Source organism: Ischnura elegans, chromosome 6, assembly GCF_921293095.1.
Source record: "Ischnura elegans chromosome 6, ioIscEleg1.1, whole genome shotgun sequence".
NCBI classification, from domain to species: Eukaryota; Metazoa; Arthropoda; class Insecta; order Odonata; family Coenagrionidae; genus Ischnura; species Ischnura elegans.
The window spans coordinates 38,412,022-38,432,807 of record NC_060251.1 but is presented as its reverse complement, the minus strand read 5'-3'; the positions used below and the strand labels follow the sequence as shown (position 1 = coordinate 38,432,807).

At 38.1% G+C, this 20,786-nt stretch overlaps 1 protein-coding gene across 1 annotated transcript; it reads left to right on the top strand.

Annotated features, from left to right (window-relative positions):
• Positions 1 to 1,957: 1,957 nt before the first annotated feature.
• LOC124161358 (phospholipase B1, membrane-associated-like) lies at positions 1,958 to 16,060 on the top strand. The gene is made up of 8 exons (XM_046537673.1): positions 1,958 to 2,180; positions 3,958 to 4,210; positions 6,687 to 6,957; positions 8,724 to 8,950; positions 9,509 to 9,668; positions 10,652 to 10,806; positions 15,049 to 15,235; positions 15,511 to 16,060. Exons 2-8 carry the CDS (start codon positions 4,049 to 4,051, stop codon positions 15,669 to 15,671), a joined length of 1,323 nt encoding a protein of 440 aa, XP_046393629.1. The 5' UTR covers positions 1,958 to 2,180; positions 3,958 to 4,048; the 3' UTR covers positions 15,672 to 16,060.
• The last annotated feature ends 4,726 nt before the right edge of the window (positions 16,061 to 20,786 follow it).

The window sequence follows — 20,786 nt, the reverse complement described above, 5'->3', positions numbered from 1 at the left end:
CAAACTAAAATTCTGGGACGATAGGAAACGCAGATAATGTTTCGCACCGGAGGGACCACGTGCTTCCTTTTCGAACAGCTTTGTTTCGACCCAAACACCGAGAACTCGCGGTGAACTCCGAAGAACAGGTGCGAATTCAACGGTATCGTGCGTGCACCCCTGAATTTTCCTTCGCCCGTATCAACAAAAATGACTGAGGACCACAATTAACTTTCCCTTGAGGTAAACATGACAGTCAACGAGCAGATTCGATGGTTACGTTTATGAATGCAATCGAAGAATTTTGAAGAAGTTTTAGCATTGTTTCTAGGAATGACGAGCACTTTGTCAGAGCGCGTTTTATTATGGATCGAGAATGATATGCTCCTGGACTGATTTTCAATGCTGTTGTCACCAGACGAGAGCGGAAAAGAAGTGAAAATATCGCGAGGGATGAGTAAAAATAAAAGTACCTCGTGCTGCTGGGTGAAACACAACATGGAGGGAGGTGAGACATTGAAAAATCGGGTGAGAGGGAGACCTAGATGTGCAACTAGATATGTTGATGATGACATATTAACATCGAAGGGCTGGCTGCTGAGATTTCGAATTTAATAAAAGAAGGAATATTGACCAAATTGAACCGTGAATTCATGAGATAATGTTTTCCGTGCATTGATTTCGTTGTGCCAAATTAATTTAGATATACCATTTGATCCTTAGATACTATCAAAAGAAATTGGACATTAATAAATGTCTTCCATTGTTCAATTTAGAAATGTAATTTTTTAAATTGTTTTCCTAAACAGATGATGAGGTAGTGATGTATGAAATAGGTAAAAATAAAAGTTTTTTTCTATTTTTGGCTACATGCTAGGAAAAAATATTTTTACGTTACATTTTTCCGATTCATTGAATTTACCTCGGAAAATTGTGTGTCGTCATTTAAATTTGTAGGAATTGTGTGGTTGTGCATTGAGGAAATATTTTCAGTCTCCACAGAAGAAATAAACCTTTTGTAGTGATTATTGCTTAGGTATTTAGAGTAATTCCTGATCCTTTCAGATGCTCAAAACCGATCCTCGCCATTGCTGCCTTGCATTCACGTCTAACAAATATTTATGAGTAAGTTTTCAGGGGCGAAAGAGTTAGGAAATGGAGATGAGCTTTCAGTGAATTTCAGAACGAGTGCCAGAGAAGGTGCGAAGAATGAAAGGAAATGAGGGTTCGAAGAAATTAGCGGCAAAAACGAAGGCACGACGGTAAAGGATATCGAATGCGTTAATATTCTGCTGAACAGTAGGTACGAGTTGCATTTGAGGCAGGCAAGTTCACCGTACAACCTTGGTTGCTGAAAAAAGACCGCATTTTAATTTCCCTCGTCGTATTCCAAGGAATATAATCCGTCAAAAAGGGAATACATTCTCCAGTGAAGATATGGCTGCGGCACAAACTCTGTTGGGATACTTTTCTTCCCCTTGGTACATGTTGGCCACTATGGGAGAGATAGGAGATGCCATTGCTCCTCCTTCTGTCTACTCGTAATATTCGCCTCTCCACTTGAAATAAGTATTCATTAAGCATATCTCGACCAAATGTGCAGTGTACTCCCCGAATTTCTTCCGTATGATGCTGTCAGCGTTGAACACGCACCATATGGTCATGCAGTCGATGCTCTCCAAAGTAATAAAAGCCAATAATTCTCGACAGAAAAAAACATTGCACAACGATAATCTTCCGGGAGGCCTTCAAAGTAAAATGCACCGAAGCAACATCAACAGAGAGCACTCACAGAAGATTAAGCAAACTTGGCTTCGTGATAATTCTACAAGGAAAGAAAGGAAAGAAACTTGGCTTCCGATCAATTTCAGAAAAAATACGTGCAGAGAATTCTCTTCCACTACTCACCACCTATAAAATGATATTCAATAAAGGCCACACGATCATTTTTGCTGCAGATGTCTCGGACGCAGGAGACGCAACGTTGGGCATTATAAAGTCTTGGCACGGGGCCATCCCAAAATCTATTGATATTGATATATATGGACCGCAAAAGTTTTATTGGCTTGACGAAATTGGAAGTAATATAAAAATTCTAGTCATCTATACTTGGATATTTGTCGGTGAGTTTACTCCGGCAAGGAATACCATACTGCTATACTGCTGAAGAGGTAACTGCAAAAGCATCAGCAAATACACAGGTAAGCTCAACTTTCAACAAGTGAATCTGGGAAGGGGTTATGGAACCATAACACATAGCTAAATTCAAGTAATAAACCGACAGTTCATTATTCTTTACATACTGCTGAGCCTAAAATATTAACAAATCAGTAAAGATGATATTAATTCACTATATGAGGGTCGTGTAATTTAATTCAGATTAAAATTGTAACTATAAGTTTACTGATTCTATCTCGTTCACGGTAAAAAGAAATCTTCCCCGACAGAGTATTTCTCAATTTCACACCAAATATCTTAATCTAATGTATTCTTTTCAGCATTTTTTTCCGGCACCAATAGGGTGGTTTCCTATTATTTTTTATTGCCTAAATCGAAAGATTATTACACCTGGAGTACGTACTTCACGCATTTAGATTTTTAATTGACGATATCTATCTTTCGCGATTAAATGAAAAATGAAAATTTTCAAGCGCGCGAAAACGCGACGCGTAAGTATGAATGCCGGGAAATCTCTCCGTGAGACTTATTTCTGGTTCCCGCTGCACCCCTGTGAGGTGACCTTGAGGCGAGGCTTAGCGCTGATACGACGCAGGCTGCTAGCGGGTAGCTGAGTACCCTGCTGGCTGGTAGCGCTTGTCTTAAATAAGGATTATTCATACCTTATCAAATTAAGAAAACTTTCCGACCTTAGCCAGTTTTAATAAGTGATTATTAAGACATGTTTCCCTGAGCTCTGCGCCTCATGCATGCATTGGTAACCTCAGACGATGTATAACTCCTATTTTCTCCTATAGAAACTAGGTCCCTGTGACGTCACGTGGAGTGGCATCTCATGGGCGCCAATCTGGCCCTTTTCAAATGAGGATAAAAATGGACCATTGCCTTTCGTCTAACCGCTATTTATAATATAGAAGAATTGCCACGAGAAAAAATTCCCCTGAACCGAGAATCAAACCACGGACCTTTGGCTTTCCGGGCCACTGCGCAGACCACTACGCTATCCAGGTTCTTCAATTGCAACGGCAATTATACCGCTTTGCGCGGCTTCAGCGCAGGTATGAGGCTCTCAACCGGTTGTGGCTTCTTGGAAATCCTTTCTCCCTCGCGTTGCCATCCTTGATGGACCGCGAGGGCCTAACACCTAGTACCATGAGCATCGGTATAATTGCCATTGGAATTAAAGAACCTGGAAAGCGTAGTGGTCTGCGCAGTGGCCCGGAAAGCCAAAGGTCCGTGGTTCGCTTACCGGTTCAGGGGAATTTTTCTCATGGCAATTCTTGTGTATTTCACCGCCGTTCACGCGGCAGGGTTAGAAATATTACACGCTATTTATAAAACGAAATAATTTGTATATTTTGAATACACTAATGGTGGGTAACGAATCGCAATCAATACTTTTCGTTTTCTTTGATGAAGGAAACTACCCTATTATGTGTGACGCTCTGATGTATTTTCTTCGCGATTTCAAACCTAGCCGTTTGTTAGGTAGTGTATCTAATTAGTTGACTCCCCACTCAATGCCACAGAAATAGAGTTCCCGCTAGTACTAACAGGATGATATGCAAGTAATATTCGTTGTACTCATTTGTTGTGGGTTGTTATATGCAACTATATTTCAAACTCTTGAACTAATGCATTGTGTCAATTCTCGCGTGATAGTTAACACTTGTCACATATATACATGTGCCATGGAGTTTAAATCTAAATCTACGAGAAATGCACCTCAGCGTCATGGTGATACATAATATTTCAAATTAACCTTTCATTTCAGCATATCTAATCCGCGTTTTTTTGCAGTGCTTCTTCCAGTTTGACCTCAGCGGTAAAATTTGGTCGATCCACAGCTTCCTGACGGAGCGATAACAACTGCTGCTGAGAAAACCGGGCCATGGATGAAGGTAGTGAAGGTGTATTTTCGCAAAATACTTTGTTTCGAGCAATATGCCTGCTCCTCGCCATTGTCTTTGGTCACGCTGAGGTAGTGAATCGGGACCAATATTCTGCTTCCGGGAAGAAACCCGCTACGGACGTATTTTCGCACTTAATTGAGGTATGCAAAAGCTCCATATCCCCTTTAATTTACTCCATAGGCATTTAACAGAAGAGATTCAGGATATGTGAACCAATAACAGACCCCCAAATGCTTAACGCCACAATGTTTTGGCAATCACTTTCCCCAGTTCCATATTAATCAGATCTTTTAAAGTATAAAATATATTTTCCATTCAGCCAATGAAAATGTATTTTTGGCCTTAAAAATTAAAAAAATGAACTAAAAGGTTCAAAAAAATTAACAAGTGAAAACCTTTACATTCCACTGCTGCCGTAAACTCCGATTCCTAGTGTTCATGTAAGCAGCAAGGTATTCACCAAATTGCTACATTAATCGAAATGGATTTTGGTTGATCATCCACAGTATAATTTTTGGAATTAATCGTATGAAGAAAATTCCATTAGGAAACGGACTAAGTGTAGTATCACATATCTTTCCTCGAAAAGAAATAACTTAAGCTTTCGCTGGAAAGGGGATTTATTACGCTTTTAAAACTTACCGTGCCTATAGACTAATTGAATATGGCTTAATTGTTATGTTTATGGTTTCTAAAGGTTTCCTCTGGTATATAACTGCGAGTATTAATTCATGTCAAAGCGAAAAAATCAAAGAGAAATAAAAATTAAATACCAGTTTGGTATAAAAATATGCATCAATTTGCAATTTTATAACAGCATCAATTGTTTATTATCTATCTCAAATGACAATAATTGAGTTTTCTTTTTCATTCGAATGAAATTTTAATGCGACAAAGCAAAAATAGAAGAAAAAATGCAATGTATTTGTAAACTGCTATTATCGGAGGTTGTAGGAAGCAGTTGCGTATTAAGCTTTGTAATTGAGCTTTCGCGGCCATTGCTGAACGCATCATCTAGCAATGACTGTTCCCATCCTATGCTTCATTATACTGCTCAATGGATAATCGTGGCTATACTCTATAAGAATATGGCTCTTTATCGTCTGATAATGAGTCCTTTAATGGCCGCAAAAGCTCGCTTGGCGACGCTTGAAGATAGTTTTACACAGGGCACGGCATTGCCCAGGTTAGCCCTGAAAACATGCTGAAATTGCGAGATTGGAATTAGAGCAGGGGTTATTGTATTCAATCGCATCCAATATTCTCGCTTGTGTTATAGCAATTCACCGCTTTACACGACACAATTTTGATTGGGCCATCGTGTATAACTAAGATTGTGCAACGATTATGACGACTTCTATGAGCGTAGGTAAAACTGCTAATATTAATTCGTATAAAAGCAAAAAATCCAGGAGATTAAAAAAAAAAACAACCGTTTGATATAAAAATATGCATCAAGCTGCAATTGTATAATTGTATCAAATATTTTTTATCTATGTCAAATGCCTATATTAGAGTTTTCTTTTTCACGCGAACAAAATTTTACAGCGACAGCTCAAAAATGTGCAAAAAATTCAATTTATTTGTGAACTTCTACGAGTATCGTAGAATATATTTACTTAGTGTACTTCTTATAGCATACTCCTCTCATATCATATGGTGTACTTCTCGTAGTATTGGAGAATTAAGGGATCAGATGCGTATCACACTTTTGCAAGCGAGTTTTCGGGACCATAGCACGACGCATCATCAGGCGATGATTATTCACTATACTAAGCATCATTTTGCTGCTCATGGAATCACCATGGCTAGACTTTATGAGAATAAGGCCCTTTATCGCCAAATGCTGCGTCCTTTAATGGCCGCAAAAGCTCGCTTTGCCAAGCGTAAATTGGTTTTCCACGGTCCACGGCATAGCGCTTATTAGCACTGAAAACACTTTGAAATTGCAAGTATTCAAGCTTAGAATTAAGGCCGTTTTAAACGGGGCACGGAATGCGCAGAGTAGGTCTACATTAATTTCTGAAATGGCGTGGAAATTCGCGAATGTATGAACGAAATTAGAACAGATGCAAGTTTTCAATCTCACGTCCACGCATTCCCTCATGTGTTCTAGCAATTCACCGCTTTACATGACGTATTTTTGGCTGCGCCTTCGTACATACGTCAGATTGTGCAAGTACGTACCCCGTGTAAAATGGCCTTTAGAAATGAGGTTATTATGCCGACTTGATTATGTTCTAGCAATTCACCGCTCTACACGACACAATTTTGATTGGGCCTCGTGTATAAGTCAGATTGTGTAATGACGTGACCATTGAAAAACGGCCTTAATACGGAGAAGCTCTCGAAATTCTCCGATACTAACGAATCTCGCTGCAAAACCATAGTTTAGATATATTTTTATACTAGCTGGTTGAGTTGGGTCAATAGACTCACGGGAACGTCGTTCTCAAACGCGGCAATTGAATCGTGATTGAATTATATTCTATATTCATATTTAGTTTCAAAAAGAGACCTGATTAATCAAGCGGATCGTTGAATTTTGGCAGTAATTATCCTCATAACTACGGCCGAGGATTCGGGAATTCATAGATGCATTATTTTTCACAACAGGATACGAGAAACCTAAGGTATCCACAGAACAACCCTTACAGAGAACCGATTCAAGACAGGATACCGCCGTGGATACCGCACCCTTGCGAAGTCGACCCTGAGGGAGCAGGATGGCGATCCAAGAGCCGGCCGACCACTGTCCACAAGCTGCGACCGGGAGATATCGACGTCATCGCGGCCATTGGTGACTCACTGTCCGTGGGGAATTCTGCGAGAGAGATATACCCTTTCAGTCTTTTAATTCAGGACAGAGGGGTGTCCATGACAGGAGGTAAGAGCGGTAAACCTAAACGTTTCCATGGTGACAGCCAATCATTCTCACACGTTGTTGCCAAAAAATATCCGTGAACTGTATTAAATACAAAGGAAAACTGCGCGATTCGTCAAAGAAAATTCTACGGGCGTACAGACAGCGTTAGCCAAATTACGCGAATTCGGCTGGCAGCCGCTAAAGACACAGTCTTCGCGCTAGGCTTAGATTGCTTGAAAAATTGAGAAAAGATATCTTTAGGAATAGAGAACATCATTTTGAGCCCCACTATATTTCCAGATCCGAATGAACCGATAAATTAAGAGAGATATTTTGCCGAACGGATAGATACGGGAATTCGTTTTTTCTAAGCGGCCGATCTGACAGGTACAGACATAGTTTTTTCCGTTGCTCCTTCCCTCAGAGGGTCAAACAAGATTTGTCGATTTTCACCTTCTGGCTTGCATTGCTTGTCTTTCATAATTAAATACTCAGAAAATGCTCATAATATTTTTTCCCTTATTGTCTACCACGTTCACATCTTGAAGATGATTAATAAATTTTGGTTTAATTTTTTACGGCGTTTTGGGAATTTTTATCTTCATGTGCCTGTCAGGATCACCGCATCCCGATTTTGAGAATCCCAGATTACGCACCACGCAGGGTTATAAATATTAAAGGGTTCCTCTATACTTGCATAAGTTGGATAACATTATGTTCGATAAGTTTATCTCTATTTTACAATCTATTTCCTTTACTTTGTTCTCGTGATATCGTACACCACAATACGACGGTGAAGGAAGGGTATTTTTCACGTCACCTGAGAAAAATTCGTTTCCAAATTTAAGTAAATTTTGCCTAAATTTTGTTCTGCATTCTGGTAAAGTTTCCCATTCGAAGTCGCCTTTTATAATTGAAACGCAGCACTTTCGACTCTGAAGAAATTCATTAAAAAGAGATATAGATTGTACTTATCATTAAATCTTAAACATCAACTGATCTGCTGTTATTGTTTTGATCTGGTCACCTACATCAATGAATTTTCTAGAGAATTTTTCGTGAAAGTTCATTCTTTTACATACGTTGACCAACAGTCAACATGAATGTTCTCTGTACTATCCGTTCAATTTCAAAATTCTGTATCCCGAGGTTGCAGAATAATATCTGTCTCTTTTCAATTTTTAAATAAGGTTAATCAAAGTAAGCTATATTTGCTGATTGGATAGAAAATATTCAAATGCATACTTTAAATATTAGGTGATAGTTGACCCCCTACTAAACACCTTTGCAGTTAGCATGCAGCGTAATGTGAAGATGTAGACGCAATAATTTGTCGGGTTGGAATTTTAATAGGCGTTGAAACGAACCCAACCCAACACAGCCCTCGTTAATTGGCGTTGAAACGGCTATCGCAATGGATAAAAATGTGCAGCCAGGAAAATTCATGATTCGTTTAAGATAATATCTCCTACACCAGTTTACAAGCTGAAATAATTTACCCAATTTTTTACGATACTTAATTTTTAAGCCACGTTGAATTAAATGCATACTCTGATTAAAAATCATGGTGCTCTAGGAGATCACGAATTTTCATTTCGTTTAGTTTTCCGGCATAATTTAAGAAACCCTGGATAAAATTGCTCACGATCTCAATACCCGTATGGAATGTATCTCTAGTTAACACGTTTTAAGACAAAAATAACTAAACTTATCATTTTATGTAACTGATCATTTTTTGAAATGATTTTAATCATTATTGATTTGCAATACCTCTTACATACGAACAGGAGGTGCCGGAACATGGCGTGAAATCACTACCCTGCCGAATCTAATTAAGATTTTCAACCCTAATGTGATTGGTTTCGCTAAAGGAGGAGGAGATTTTTTGTCATATAATGCTCAGCTAAACGTCGCTATCGCAGGAGCGATAGATGACGACATTCATGACCAAGTGCGGCTATTGCTGAAGAAAATGAAGAGGGACAAGAGAATTGACTTCAACAATGACTGGAAGGTCAGGAAATTCCATTCTGAGTGAAACCCAAAAAACTTAGCATATTTTCTTAAAAAGAGATTATATCACAATGACATCCGTTGATAAGAATAAGCAAAAATTTACCATAGAAATTTCAAAAATTATACTACTAACCTAATGTTTTTTCGATTTTTTGAGCATACAAAATTGACATTTTCATGAAACTAATATGCATTATTTGACTTCAGCAACCGTATTTTAATGACAATAACTAAAAATAAACTGGCATGATGCGTAATTTTATTCGGCATATACGACCGGAAAATCAGGAAATAGTGTAAATAGCAACTTAGTTTTAATCAATACTTTTCTTATGCTCAGATTAATATCATCCTAAGACCTTAAATAAAATTATAATTTTTAAGCGCTATTTTTGGCCATTGTTTGGTAAAATGTTATTTCTACTAGTTGATGGTAAATAATGGAGGAATATACCTGTTTTGGAATTGAAAATGGTATTTCATTATTTTCTGAGAGAACTTCCTTGACTTAAGCTGTCGATAATTTCGAAAAATGTTTTATCTTTTTTTCTTATAGCTCCTCACCATACTTATTGGACATAATGACCTCTGCTCCTGTCATTGCTTTGATCGAGAAAAGCACTCCTCTCGACAGCATTTTCTCCACTTACAAAAAGCGCTGGACTACTTGTACAAACATGTGCCCAGGTTGTACGTAAACCTGCTTTCAATTTTAGGTGAGACTGGTTCCAATTCAGGATATGAAAATGTTTCGTTCTCTTGTATTCCTAACTAAAAAAATTAAAAAATGCTACAGCAAAAAAATGAACCATAATAGCAAGAACATAAATTTGAAAAAAAATATTAGTGCAACTTGTGGTATTCCCAAGACAGTAAATTTTCATAAATTTTAGTAAAAATGTTTTAACAGATATGCTATTACCGAAAAAGTAAGCAATCATAATATTTCAGTTCAAATGTTTTAACATATGTGCTATCGTTAACATCAGTTGGCATCTTGTTCTATTTATGACAAGCGGTATAGTTCAGGGGAAAGTGAATTCCTATAACGTTATTTTCAGTATTTATATCCTTCTTCTCATTCCAGAAATGTGTGCGTGATGTATTCACAAAATAACGGGAGCTAAATATTTAAATTTCTAACGAGTTTGGAGACTACTACAGTCAATTTTAAAAATAACGTTGGAATACCCCTACAATACCGTTGTCTGAAACAATCTTTGAGCTTAAAATAACGAGAGATTTGAGTGATTATCATTAATAGAATTGCGCAATCTCACGAATTTTAATATTGTTTCAGACCCTTGAAATATTGCAGATTCCCTCTCTAACAAATAACTCATTATATTTGTCACTACCTAATAACTATCTGCATGAATTTTCCATATGTTATAACTCATGCATGAATCACTTACTATGCTAGCTTTTCCTTTTTTCCATTACTAACATTTAGTTTTATATGCATGGTTGCATGTTCGTGTCCTTAGACTCTCCTAGTTTCAGGCCTGACCGTGTGTCGTTGTCCGGCATGCTTAGTCTGTATCCGGCGAACGCCTGCGTTTCCGATGAAGGATGAGTGCTGCATGCCTGGTTTGGAATTGTGAAGAATTACGATACTTCCTGGTTTTGGCTTGCACCGTACCTCATGGATCACTCACTGAAACGATGGCTCAACATCTGAACTATTTCCATTTTCCAGATCCAACTATCTCGGCGAGGATTCCAAGTTCATTGACATGCGAAGTTATTCGTCGTGTGTTCTGTTCCTGCTTATATATTAGCCCTAATATTGAGGTGACCAAGGTCAACATTAGTTCACAAGTCCGAGAGTATCAGGCAGTTGAAGAAGAACTGGTAATTTAGTATTTCCTTTTGCATGGTAATTTAAGGCATATGGCATTACTTCACTCGAATTCAAATGCATGCTTTAATATTCTTATATTCTTGGCTGACTTAAAAAAACTAATTATTCACCCTTTCAGTCAACAAAGGGTGTAGCAACATGAAAATTCAAACTCTCCCTTAAAACCTTGAATTTCGCAATAAGTGTAACCAGTTGAATCCTTTGATACTCCTGTGATGAATTTGTGGTTTGAGAGAGAGATGATAGAAGAATAAAAACACACTATATCTAACCTATGCAGCAGTATAGCTTTGTAATGGTTAGACAGTTTCTTCCATGCTGGACATAGCATTGGCAAGCATTTCCAATTTTGAGTGATAGCAAAAGGTATTTCAACTCCAAAATAACCCAAGGATCCCTATCCTAACTTATTTCCTAATTACTCGTACCGTAAAATTCATGTTAGTGCTCTGTTTTTATATTACTCGTCTTTCTCCGATAAGATATGGCTATTGACTGTTATTTAATTCATTACGACATTTTTGTCGATTATTTTTAGGGTCACAGTCAAAGATTATGCACTGCTAACAGCTAACCCACTCGAATTACGTACTATATCTGTACAAGTACAGTAGATTTAATTGTTATCCAACCATTTATCGTTTAATTCAATTCTAAGATTCCCAACTAAAATGTCATTCCTTTCAACGTACCGCACTTATCCTGGATCTCCTTTTAGCACGATTGTGTCTATACGTTTTCTTGAATTTAACGCTTAAACAATACTCTTCCCTATTTTATAATTGATTCTCCTCTCTATAATTGATTGAACTCCTCAAAGTTTATGTAGTTTGAAATGTTGCGTTTTCGACCGATACATCATCGGTAATTTGGGTACCTATTGGCATCAGCTATCCAACTATATATCTATCCATTGAAATGACCAATGGTTGTTCTCCTCATAAAAAAATCTGTAGATTTCGTCGGTAAATCATGTAACGGTATCACTATTAGATGGCCCCGTTGTCTCAATGACAACGCGGGTATTCCCTATCACACCCTATCATCAACATCCTCTCCGGGAGGCGTCGACGGGCTCCTATGGCGGCGGCGCACAGTGGGCGGAAATCGAAAAAAGCTGGCCTAAACCTCTGTGGAAGAATTTTTGGCTAATTTATGGCTAATTTGTGGTGATTCTAGAAGTTTTTGATCTGAAGAATCCAATTTTAGTGTTTTTGGGACTCTATCTCTACAAGAAGATGATCTAAAAACAAAATGACGGAGAGGCCGTTTTTGCGTCATCAGATGGGTTGCTAATTTTTGGTATTTACCCCAAATATTTTTCCATCAGTGTAATATTTTGATATTTACTTCATAAGTCTTCTATTTTCAATACGAATTAGCAGTTTAATACTTTCTCACGAACACAATTTAGTAAAATTAACGATAAAAAATCAATTAGGCGCATGAAAAGTCAAAACCCAGATCTGATCCTGAATCTTCATCTTCAGCATCTGAATCAATTTCTTCGTCAAAGGAAGTTTTCTGACTAGTTCAGGTACATTCTTCTTTGTATTTTTACCAAATTTTGGAGTAGATGAAATATATGGGTCGCACGTAAGAAGTATTCCGTGAAAAAGTTCGTGATTAGTGGCTAGTATGGCTATTTTTCGCGAGTGATGCTCTCTAAATCGTCGAATATCTTTATTCCTTGCTTCCAAAGCCTCCTCGGAAAGCTGGCCAATACGAATACTTGCGTCCTTAATAACTGCCGCACCGTGAATCAAAACTTAATGCACAGTAGGTGGCATATAGAACCACGAATAAATTTTGACATAAATTTTGGCCGTGGAACAACAATATTTAGTAAATACAGCCTCATATATTTGCAGCTGACAGATAGCGTTTCATGCTGCTCGTTTCTGCCAATGCATAGCATGCCTACAAAACCAAGCAATGAAAGAATTTAGATATAAATTGAAGAGTAAATAATTGATAAAAACGAGTTATTATCATTATCTTTATATGCCATATCTTTCCATCAATATTTGTAAGCAATAATTTGAAAGTCACCAAAATAATTTCGATCTGAATTGGTCAAAGGTTCTTTATCAGCTAATTAATATATCTTTCTTCTTCCACGGAAACCTCTCTCGTTACTCGGGTCCATCGAATTCTTATTGTTCGACAAAATCTGGTCGATGATGGGCGAGGATTAGACGAGGCGAGGATAAAGATTTTCCTGTATCAAAAAAACTATTATTTACGTTTCAGAATGTGAACGTTGCGTGGTGCTAATACTACTATTTCTACTATTTCTAAATGTGCTTACCTGATATGGTGTTTAACAGTGTAGTGGTACAAGAGAGGTCGCGAACAAGCTTTCGTATCTTTCATTAGGAGTCTCACATGTTTGCTTGTACTGGGAATGGCCAGAACTTCCCTTAAAACCCCATTTACATATTATTCTAGAGGCTGTGTGATTTAATAGAGACTGCAAGTTAACTTCACATTTTTCTTCAGAAATAGATATCCCTCAGGATATGCTGCACTTTTTGCCAAACTGATTTGGTCGTAACTTGGGTATATTTTGTGGCCATGTTTTCTCGCCATTTCACGAATTAATATATACTGCGTCTTTGTCAGATGGCCCGTTACAATAAGGGAAATAGCCTCTTCCCCCGATAATTCTGATTGAGCTATTTATTTCCTTCTCCATTTGTCAAGTATTCTCTTGGCCCTGATTGGTGTGATTTTTGTTGCTAATTTAATATTTTTTTCTGCAGCATCATCTCCTGTGGCACGTAACTGAATTGAAGTTGCCACACATAATTCTTTTTTCGAAGTGCTGCTTCTCACATCATTCTGTTTTTCTTCTTTTGGACCTATCACTTGCTCTCTCAAAAAGCGTCAATGGTCTTCCTCGAGGCCTCCACTCGTAACCAATATTCAGGAATTAATTTTAGGAAAATGCACTTTATGACCAATACTCCTTGCACGTGCCCCTAGAAGCTTTTACGCACAGGAACCAGTTGCCGCGGTACACAAAAGACGGCAAGGGACAGTGATAAGGGCTATTTATTGCCGTCTGGGTGAACCGCGGACAGGGTCTGAACACTGCGGAGTTCTAGGAAAGGATTAAAACGCAGTTGCTGGGAATCGCCCAAAAAGCATTCAAGGGAATATGTGAAAAATGCAAAGTGAATGGCCAGTGTGATTACAATCCTAGTTTTCCAAAGAATTAGACAATCAGAACACCCTCTGTTCCGAGCGCTGCGACGCCGCTCCGCTACGCGCCGTGCGTTATTTTACATTTATCAACAAAAGTGGAAAAGTTGCAAGTATGCGCATGATTTTATCGTTCCGTTACATAGAATAAACCTCGCTCTAACTGTTGATGATAATATCTCCGCGGAGATAAGCGGAGATAAGTAAGTTTATCTCTGATTTAGTTAAAATTTGAACGAAAAACAGTTAATTTTTAATTAATATATTATGGCCATTCGGAAAGTCTTGTTTTCCACGATGAATAGCGTTATAGTATCTAAAAGATATATATTATCGTTTTGTATTCGCCAATAGAACAATATTTATGTTTTGTTCACACACCAGGGCAGCAAACATAGAGATTTTTTTAAAAAAACGTAGATTTGGAACTTCGCGATTTTTTATCGCTTTTCGAAGGATATTACACATATAAAGAGAATAAATAAATTTTAAAAAGTTAACGTATTTGGGTGTCTAGACATTCTAGAACAATACTACGTAACTTTTGGATTTAAAAAAAATAGTGAAAAATTGGGGTTTTGGCCAGCTTTTTTCGATTTCCGCCCACTGTGCGGCGCCTCCATCCTTCATTCCCCCCACTCCATTCCCCTCCTCGGCTTTCCAGGCAAATCAATTGAATCATTGGGTTCCGTTGTGTTGTGTTCTTCAACATGACCCCCATGGACCATCATTCGCTGGCATCGGCTAACCAGGATCACAATTTCGCGACAAAATATTTCTCCTCCCAGTATACGTCGCTGTTTTCTTGGGAAAGTTTCAAAGACACTTCGAAGTACTTGGTAATTAAATTTTACTAACCACTTAATTTTCCACACTGAGGAATTCTCCTAAGAAACATTATATTTAAGAAAGAGGAGCACCTTTTTCCATAAAATTTTCTCACACATGGTATATGTCATATACAGTGTCCTGTCACAAAAATGCTCGTTCATACCAAGGAGTATCTCTACGTCTCTTTCTTAAAGACGTTAAGTGGAAGATACGAGGGCAGAGAAGATTTTGCCGTGACTTTTCAACCCTTTCCTGCGATTCTCAACGGTCCAACTAAATTAGGCGAGCCAGAAAATCCACAACTTGTACGATATTTGAAGGAGAGACCTCCTATTTGGACGAAGGAGTGCTTCCATCTGAACCAAAGAGGATTGGCAACAGGTAATTTTAGAAGATTGCTACCTATTCCCTTCTTAAATAATTCACAAGGGTAAAGAATTCATATTTATTTGAAAAAAAATAGGAAAACCAATTATTCCAAAAACAATGCAAAAATGCATTCCTGTGATTAAGAATTTAGACCTAAAGAAATATAAACGTTTATGAAACCGGAAACGGAGACAACAATCATAATAGCTTATCGTAGTTTTTAAAATTAATAATCCTATCATCATTCATTGCTTTAAGCGTTAAATGGTATTTAAATTGCTTATTAGCGTCCATCCTTCTGTGGAATAACATGCTGGAGCCAGTTGGAGCCAAATCAAGGACATTGGACGATATCCTGCTAGATGAATACAAATGCCCAACGTCAAGAGCACCATATTTCTGCACTAAAAAGAACTCGGAAACCTTTTACAGGGAAGGGCATCAGTAATGGGGAAATTGTGAATTTGTGACACGCTATTTGTGAACTTGTGAAACCTATTACCAACTATATTTGTCAAAATATGTTGTTGTTGCGTTGCTAAGTATCTTCTATTTCAAGCTTCAACGAAAATTGCTCAGCGAAGCGTATCTAACTTATTAATATATAATAATAATATAAATAATAATAATAATGATGTGATGATAAATTTAAACGCTTCCAGTGCATTATCTGAGCAGAAACAGTGTTTTTGGTGCACGATTTTAACTATGCATATTTCAGGAAATTAATGGACTATATCAACGTTTTTTTAGCAATAGTACCTACTGAAGGAATAAAAAAGACTTTCAACAGTCTAAGATGAGTAGTTATCATTAATGCAACAATCCTCGGTCCAATTGAATGAAGTCCTCAATTACACCTCTCCCATGCCAATTCTTTCACTTCTCTCTCCCCATTTTCTTATTTAAATTTCTCAAGAAAGGACGTTCAGGGAGATGAGGGAGAGGAGGGAAAAGAATAGGATTATGAGATAGATTGAAAGGGAGTAGGCCTTACAGTGAATTGAAGAAGGCAGTGCTGGAAGGAAAGGGAGGCTCCTAGATCACTTCTTCAGTACTCCATGGAAAACTACCTTAATCGGTAGAATAATAACAATATACTCAGATGCGTACTTTTGCTCCGCAATTATTACCTTCCGCTGGAGTTCTCAGGAGACTGATTTTTGGAGAAACGTAAATAATAAGTAAAGTCAACTGGAAACCTTTTATGGACGAAAAAATGTACTATTTTTAGATAAGACGTTTATTCATGAGGTTTATATTCCTTATGGAAAATAAAATATGTAAAAAAATTGAATTAAACCCAAAAATATTCATTTCATCGAGTCCTACCACGCCCCAATCCGGCCGCCACCCGCGTCATGGCCTTGCGTCATTATAGTTAAGTCAATGCTGAGGTCGGAGTTTCCCGAACATTCTACCCTCTAACACCATTTTCAGCATCCCCTCCCCGCTTAGTACTCGCTCCATCCATACCTTCTGTCTCCTCCGTATCAGCTGGGTATATAGTAATCTAAAAAAACTTGAATGCATTCAGAAGCAAAAAAACCCCTACAAATGCTTCTCCACCCTGTTCTATCGTTAGACCAACTTGTTTTCGTCCTCACGCGGCACATTGACCTTCTGACTCCTCCGTAGCGGCCTCATCAACCGCATGCAGGGTAAACGACTGCCGAATAGGCTTAAGCCATTTATTGCACCCACCGGGAAAACACAAACATAGCTATCTGTTTGCTATATGTAAGTTGCTTATTGTATAAGTTATAAATTGCACTTTGGCCACCGGGGATGAACGGAGTAAGCCTCTTCACCCTTCACATGCGAATTTTCTTGGAAAATGAAGATGAAAAATCCAAATTACTCTTAGACACCGATCGTCAGAAAATTTCGCGCTAAACTTGAGTTTTACTCAGAGTTTGCCCAAAGAAAGAAGTGAAAGTGAGTTACTTCAAGTATGTCAGAGGTCGAGTATTCACTACGTTTTGAGGAGAAGACTGCAGCATTGAAGAAGAGAGGCCATAGTGTTTTGTTGTAGCGTAGTTCAACGCCCCTCTCCAATTCTGTGATTGTTTTTGGTGCAATAATGGCATTTGATTTAGTTATCGTTTGTAATATTTCTAAACCTGCCGCGTGAACGGCGGTGAAATATACAACAATTGCCATGAGAAAAATTCCCCTGGACCGGGAATCGAACCACGGAACTTTGGCTTTCCGGGCCACTGCGCAGACCACTACGCTATCCAGGTTCTTTAATTCTCATGGCAATAATACCGAGGCTCATGGTACTAGGTGTTAGGCCCTCGCGGTCCATCAAGGATGGCAACGCGAGGGAGAAAGGACTTCCAAGAAGCCACAACCGGTTGAGAGCCTCATACCTGCGCTAAAGCCGCGCAAAGCGGTATGTGTAATATTTCTAAACCTGCCGCGTGAACGGCGGTGAAATATACAGCAAAAAATGGCCATGAGAAAAAATTCCCCTGGACCGGGAATCGAACCACGGACCTTTGGCTTTCCGGGCCACTGCGCAGACCACAATCGAACCACGGAAAGCCAAAGGTCCGTGGTTCGATTCCCGGTCCGGGGGAATTTTTCTCATGGCAATTGTTGTATATTTAGTTATCGTTGTTTTTGCCTTACAACCACTCGGCTAATTTTTCAGTGGATATGAGAATTCAAAAATATTTCTTGAAAGTGGAAAAGGATCTATGTCGTTCAAGAAACAATTCTTATCAGACTACTTAAGCAGCAATTTGAAGTTGGGTGTTGACATTTATGCAGCAATTATCTTAAAAAGCTTTGTGAAAAAGTGATTTAATGTCTTCCCAGTACATGCGGTAGGTATACGATGTTGGATTTGTAATGAGTTGAGAGTTTTAATAATATTCCTTACTTCAATAAGTAAATAAGCTGAAATTCGTCGATCAAATAAATTATAATTCATTTGACATATAATTTGTAACTGTAAGTATAATGTAATAAATATTATAAAGCGCTAAAACCCCGATATTCATTCATGAACACCCAGTATTTTGGTGGCCAAAAAACAAATAGCTAACTTATTGTAAGTGTGTGGTGATGTGGTATAAGACTAAAAGAAGAAAATGCTGTGAAAGATGTTGACCTATACGAAACAGTAAACATTCATTTTTTTAATTCATTGTTCTTTTATTATCTTTTATATATATAAAAGAGGACGTCTGTTTGTCAACCAAAGTTAGTTCGTTGGTGCATCTCATGCTACCAAATTACGTAGTGCTACTTTTGGTTTTGTTCGACAAGTTCTTTGCGTCCTTATTTCATTACCATTGATTACGTCACGGCATGCAACTTCTGTGGTTGGTAATCCTGCTGGGTAGACAAAACCCTTGACACGGTCTGGTAAAACATAACTAAAAGAAATCTACTCTTATCTGTTAATACTCTTGGTGCAAAACTTTTTTCTGGGGTATGCGTAAGTTCATCCCGTGCGCGATATACAAAAATCATTGTTTCCATTGTTTGCTGTTATATATGTATACCATCATCAGACCTGCTCTGTTCTTTTACCTAAAAATCCTGCCATGTGACCATGAATTCCCAGTCCCAAGTTTACCAATTCTCTGGGTACTATACTTCCCGAGCAACACCGAGTGGCCTGCTAGTAATTAATACATGTCAAATGACATCTTTATCTCAAATTATGACTATTAAAAAAAACATTATCAGCCTCTTAGGTCAATGGAGTTTATGATATTTTTAGTAAATCTATCTTTAGCCAAAACTAACAAGCTTTATTGTTTTCCCACGCGTGAACATGCCATGTATAATTGTCCGTTTGAAGAACACGGTGTGCCTCAAAGCCACAAAAACACATCGTTTGGGCTTGAGACTTGTCATTGTGAATGCCAATCTAATTGGAAATTGAACCCGTTTCCATTCAATTGGCATATCTGTTGGAATAATAGGGAGTCATGGTAGCAATACATCTCCTTGTAACATGTCATTTATAATTTACTAGCTGACCCGGCGAACTTCGTACCGCCTAACAATCAATGAACTTACAGTTTACTTACACCATTTATAAATCAAGAGCGGCTGTATCGTTTTTAATCATGGTTAATTTATTATAATAAAATAAGGATACAAATTCAATAAAACTACGTAAATGAGTACCAAAATTGCTTGTCAGAAAGACATTTTCTTTATTGAATCTACATAGGGTGGATCGGAGCACGATTACGCGGATTTTTTTCAACAAATTTTCTTACGTTTTAGCTTAAGAAATTTTGGGCATTGTGGTTTAATAAAGCAGTTCATGAAATAAAAATTATACGCATTCAATTGTTGGTTATTTGTGTTATTAACCATAAAAATGTTTAGTCTGTTGCGTAAACTTGGCCCGTTCACGGGGCAGGTGAACACAACGCTAGACCGACGCTTGACTGATGCTCAAAATTGTATAAGAAAAGCCCCCATGAACCAGCATTTGTATCAAATGTCTTTAGACGCGCAAGGTATAGTATCTCTGCTTGGAAAAAATGCACTGCGTAAACGTGCTGCCTGCGTAAGCGCACCACGGTGTGCCAATTCCGGTTTAATGTCTTGCGTCAAGCACATTCTGATAAACAACAGTTTTTGTTTTGTTATCAGGGGCAAGATAAAGAGTATGAAGCTAAATGAATATAGCGAAGCGAAGCAGTGACGCAGCGAGGGAGGTTTTTGGGGGATAAAACCCCCCAAGAGCTCAGAGAATTTTTTTACAAAACATTTTGTAACTAATATTAGGGGGACGGATGAGTAACAAACAAAACATATATAACTATTCACACAGCCGCAAAATCCACTATTTTGAACCATTTATCTTAAAAAATGCCTGGGAGAGGGCCCCCACACCTCCCGCTTACCTTAGCGAGTTTTCTATACCTACCCTACAGACCCGTAGTATTAGCTGCGCGTAAAACCCCCAATCCTTAATTCCTAGCTGCGCCCTTGAATCAAAGGAAGAAATACGGCGGATGGTTTACCGACTCGTATTCATGCCACGTATAATTGACCATGAGAAAATCATGGGTTTTCATTAGCACATGAGCACAAACATCACAAAAACTGATAGACTGACCATGCGATTTGTTAATAGTTATCACGAATGCATATCACTTACAAAACACACATCCCTAAGAAAAAGGTGAATATTTTTGTGAAATTATCCTATTTTATATATGTCCTACATGTCATAATATCATTAAAATCGGTGTAGCCGTTCTCAAGTTATAAGTGTTCTTACTAACACAATTTTCGACTTCCTTTTATATATATAGATTTTAACCACTAAAAACCATAACAATAAGTAACCACATTGGAAGAGGCCGTGGAGATTTGGTACCACCATAACGGCTTCAAGGCCAATCACTCGTACGTGTGGCGCCACAGTTCCGATGCCAGAGCTGAACATAGAACACTAGAGAACTTTTCCCTATGATAGATGTCGCTTTAACATTTACTCAAACACTGTTCTCTAATTAAAACCAGATCATCGCTTCCTGTGACCCATCAAAAGGAGGTATAGAGCTTAACCCATTGGCTT

Coding starts and splice junctions, on each gene's coding strand:
- LOC124161358 (XM_046537673.1), top strand. CDS start 4,049: ATGGATGAAGGTAGTGAAGGTGTATTTTCGCAAAATACTTTGTTTCGA. Junction 6,958..8,723: donor AGGGGTGTCCATGACAGGAG/GTAAGAGCGGTA, acceptor ACATACGAACAG/GAGGTGCCGGAACATGGCGT. Junction 8,951..9,508: donor ACTTCAACAATGACTGGAAG/GTCAGGAAATTC, acceptor TTTTTCTTATAG/CTCCTCACCATACTTATTGG.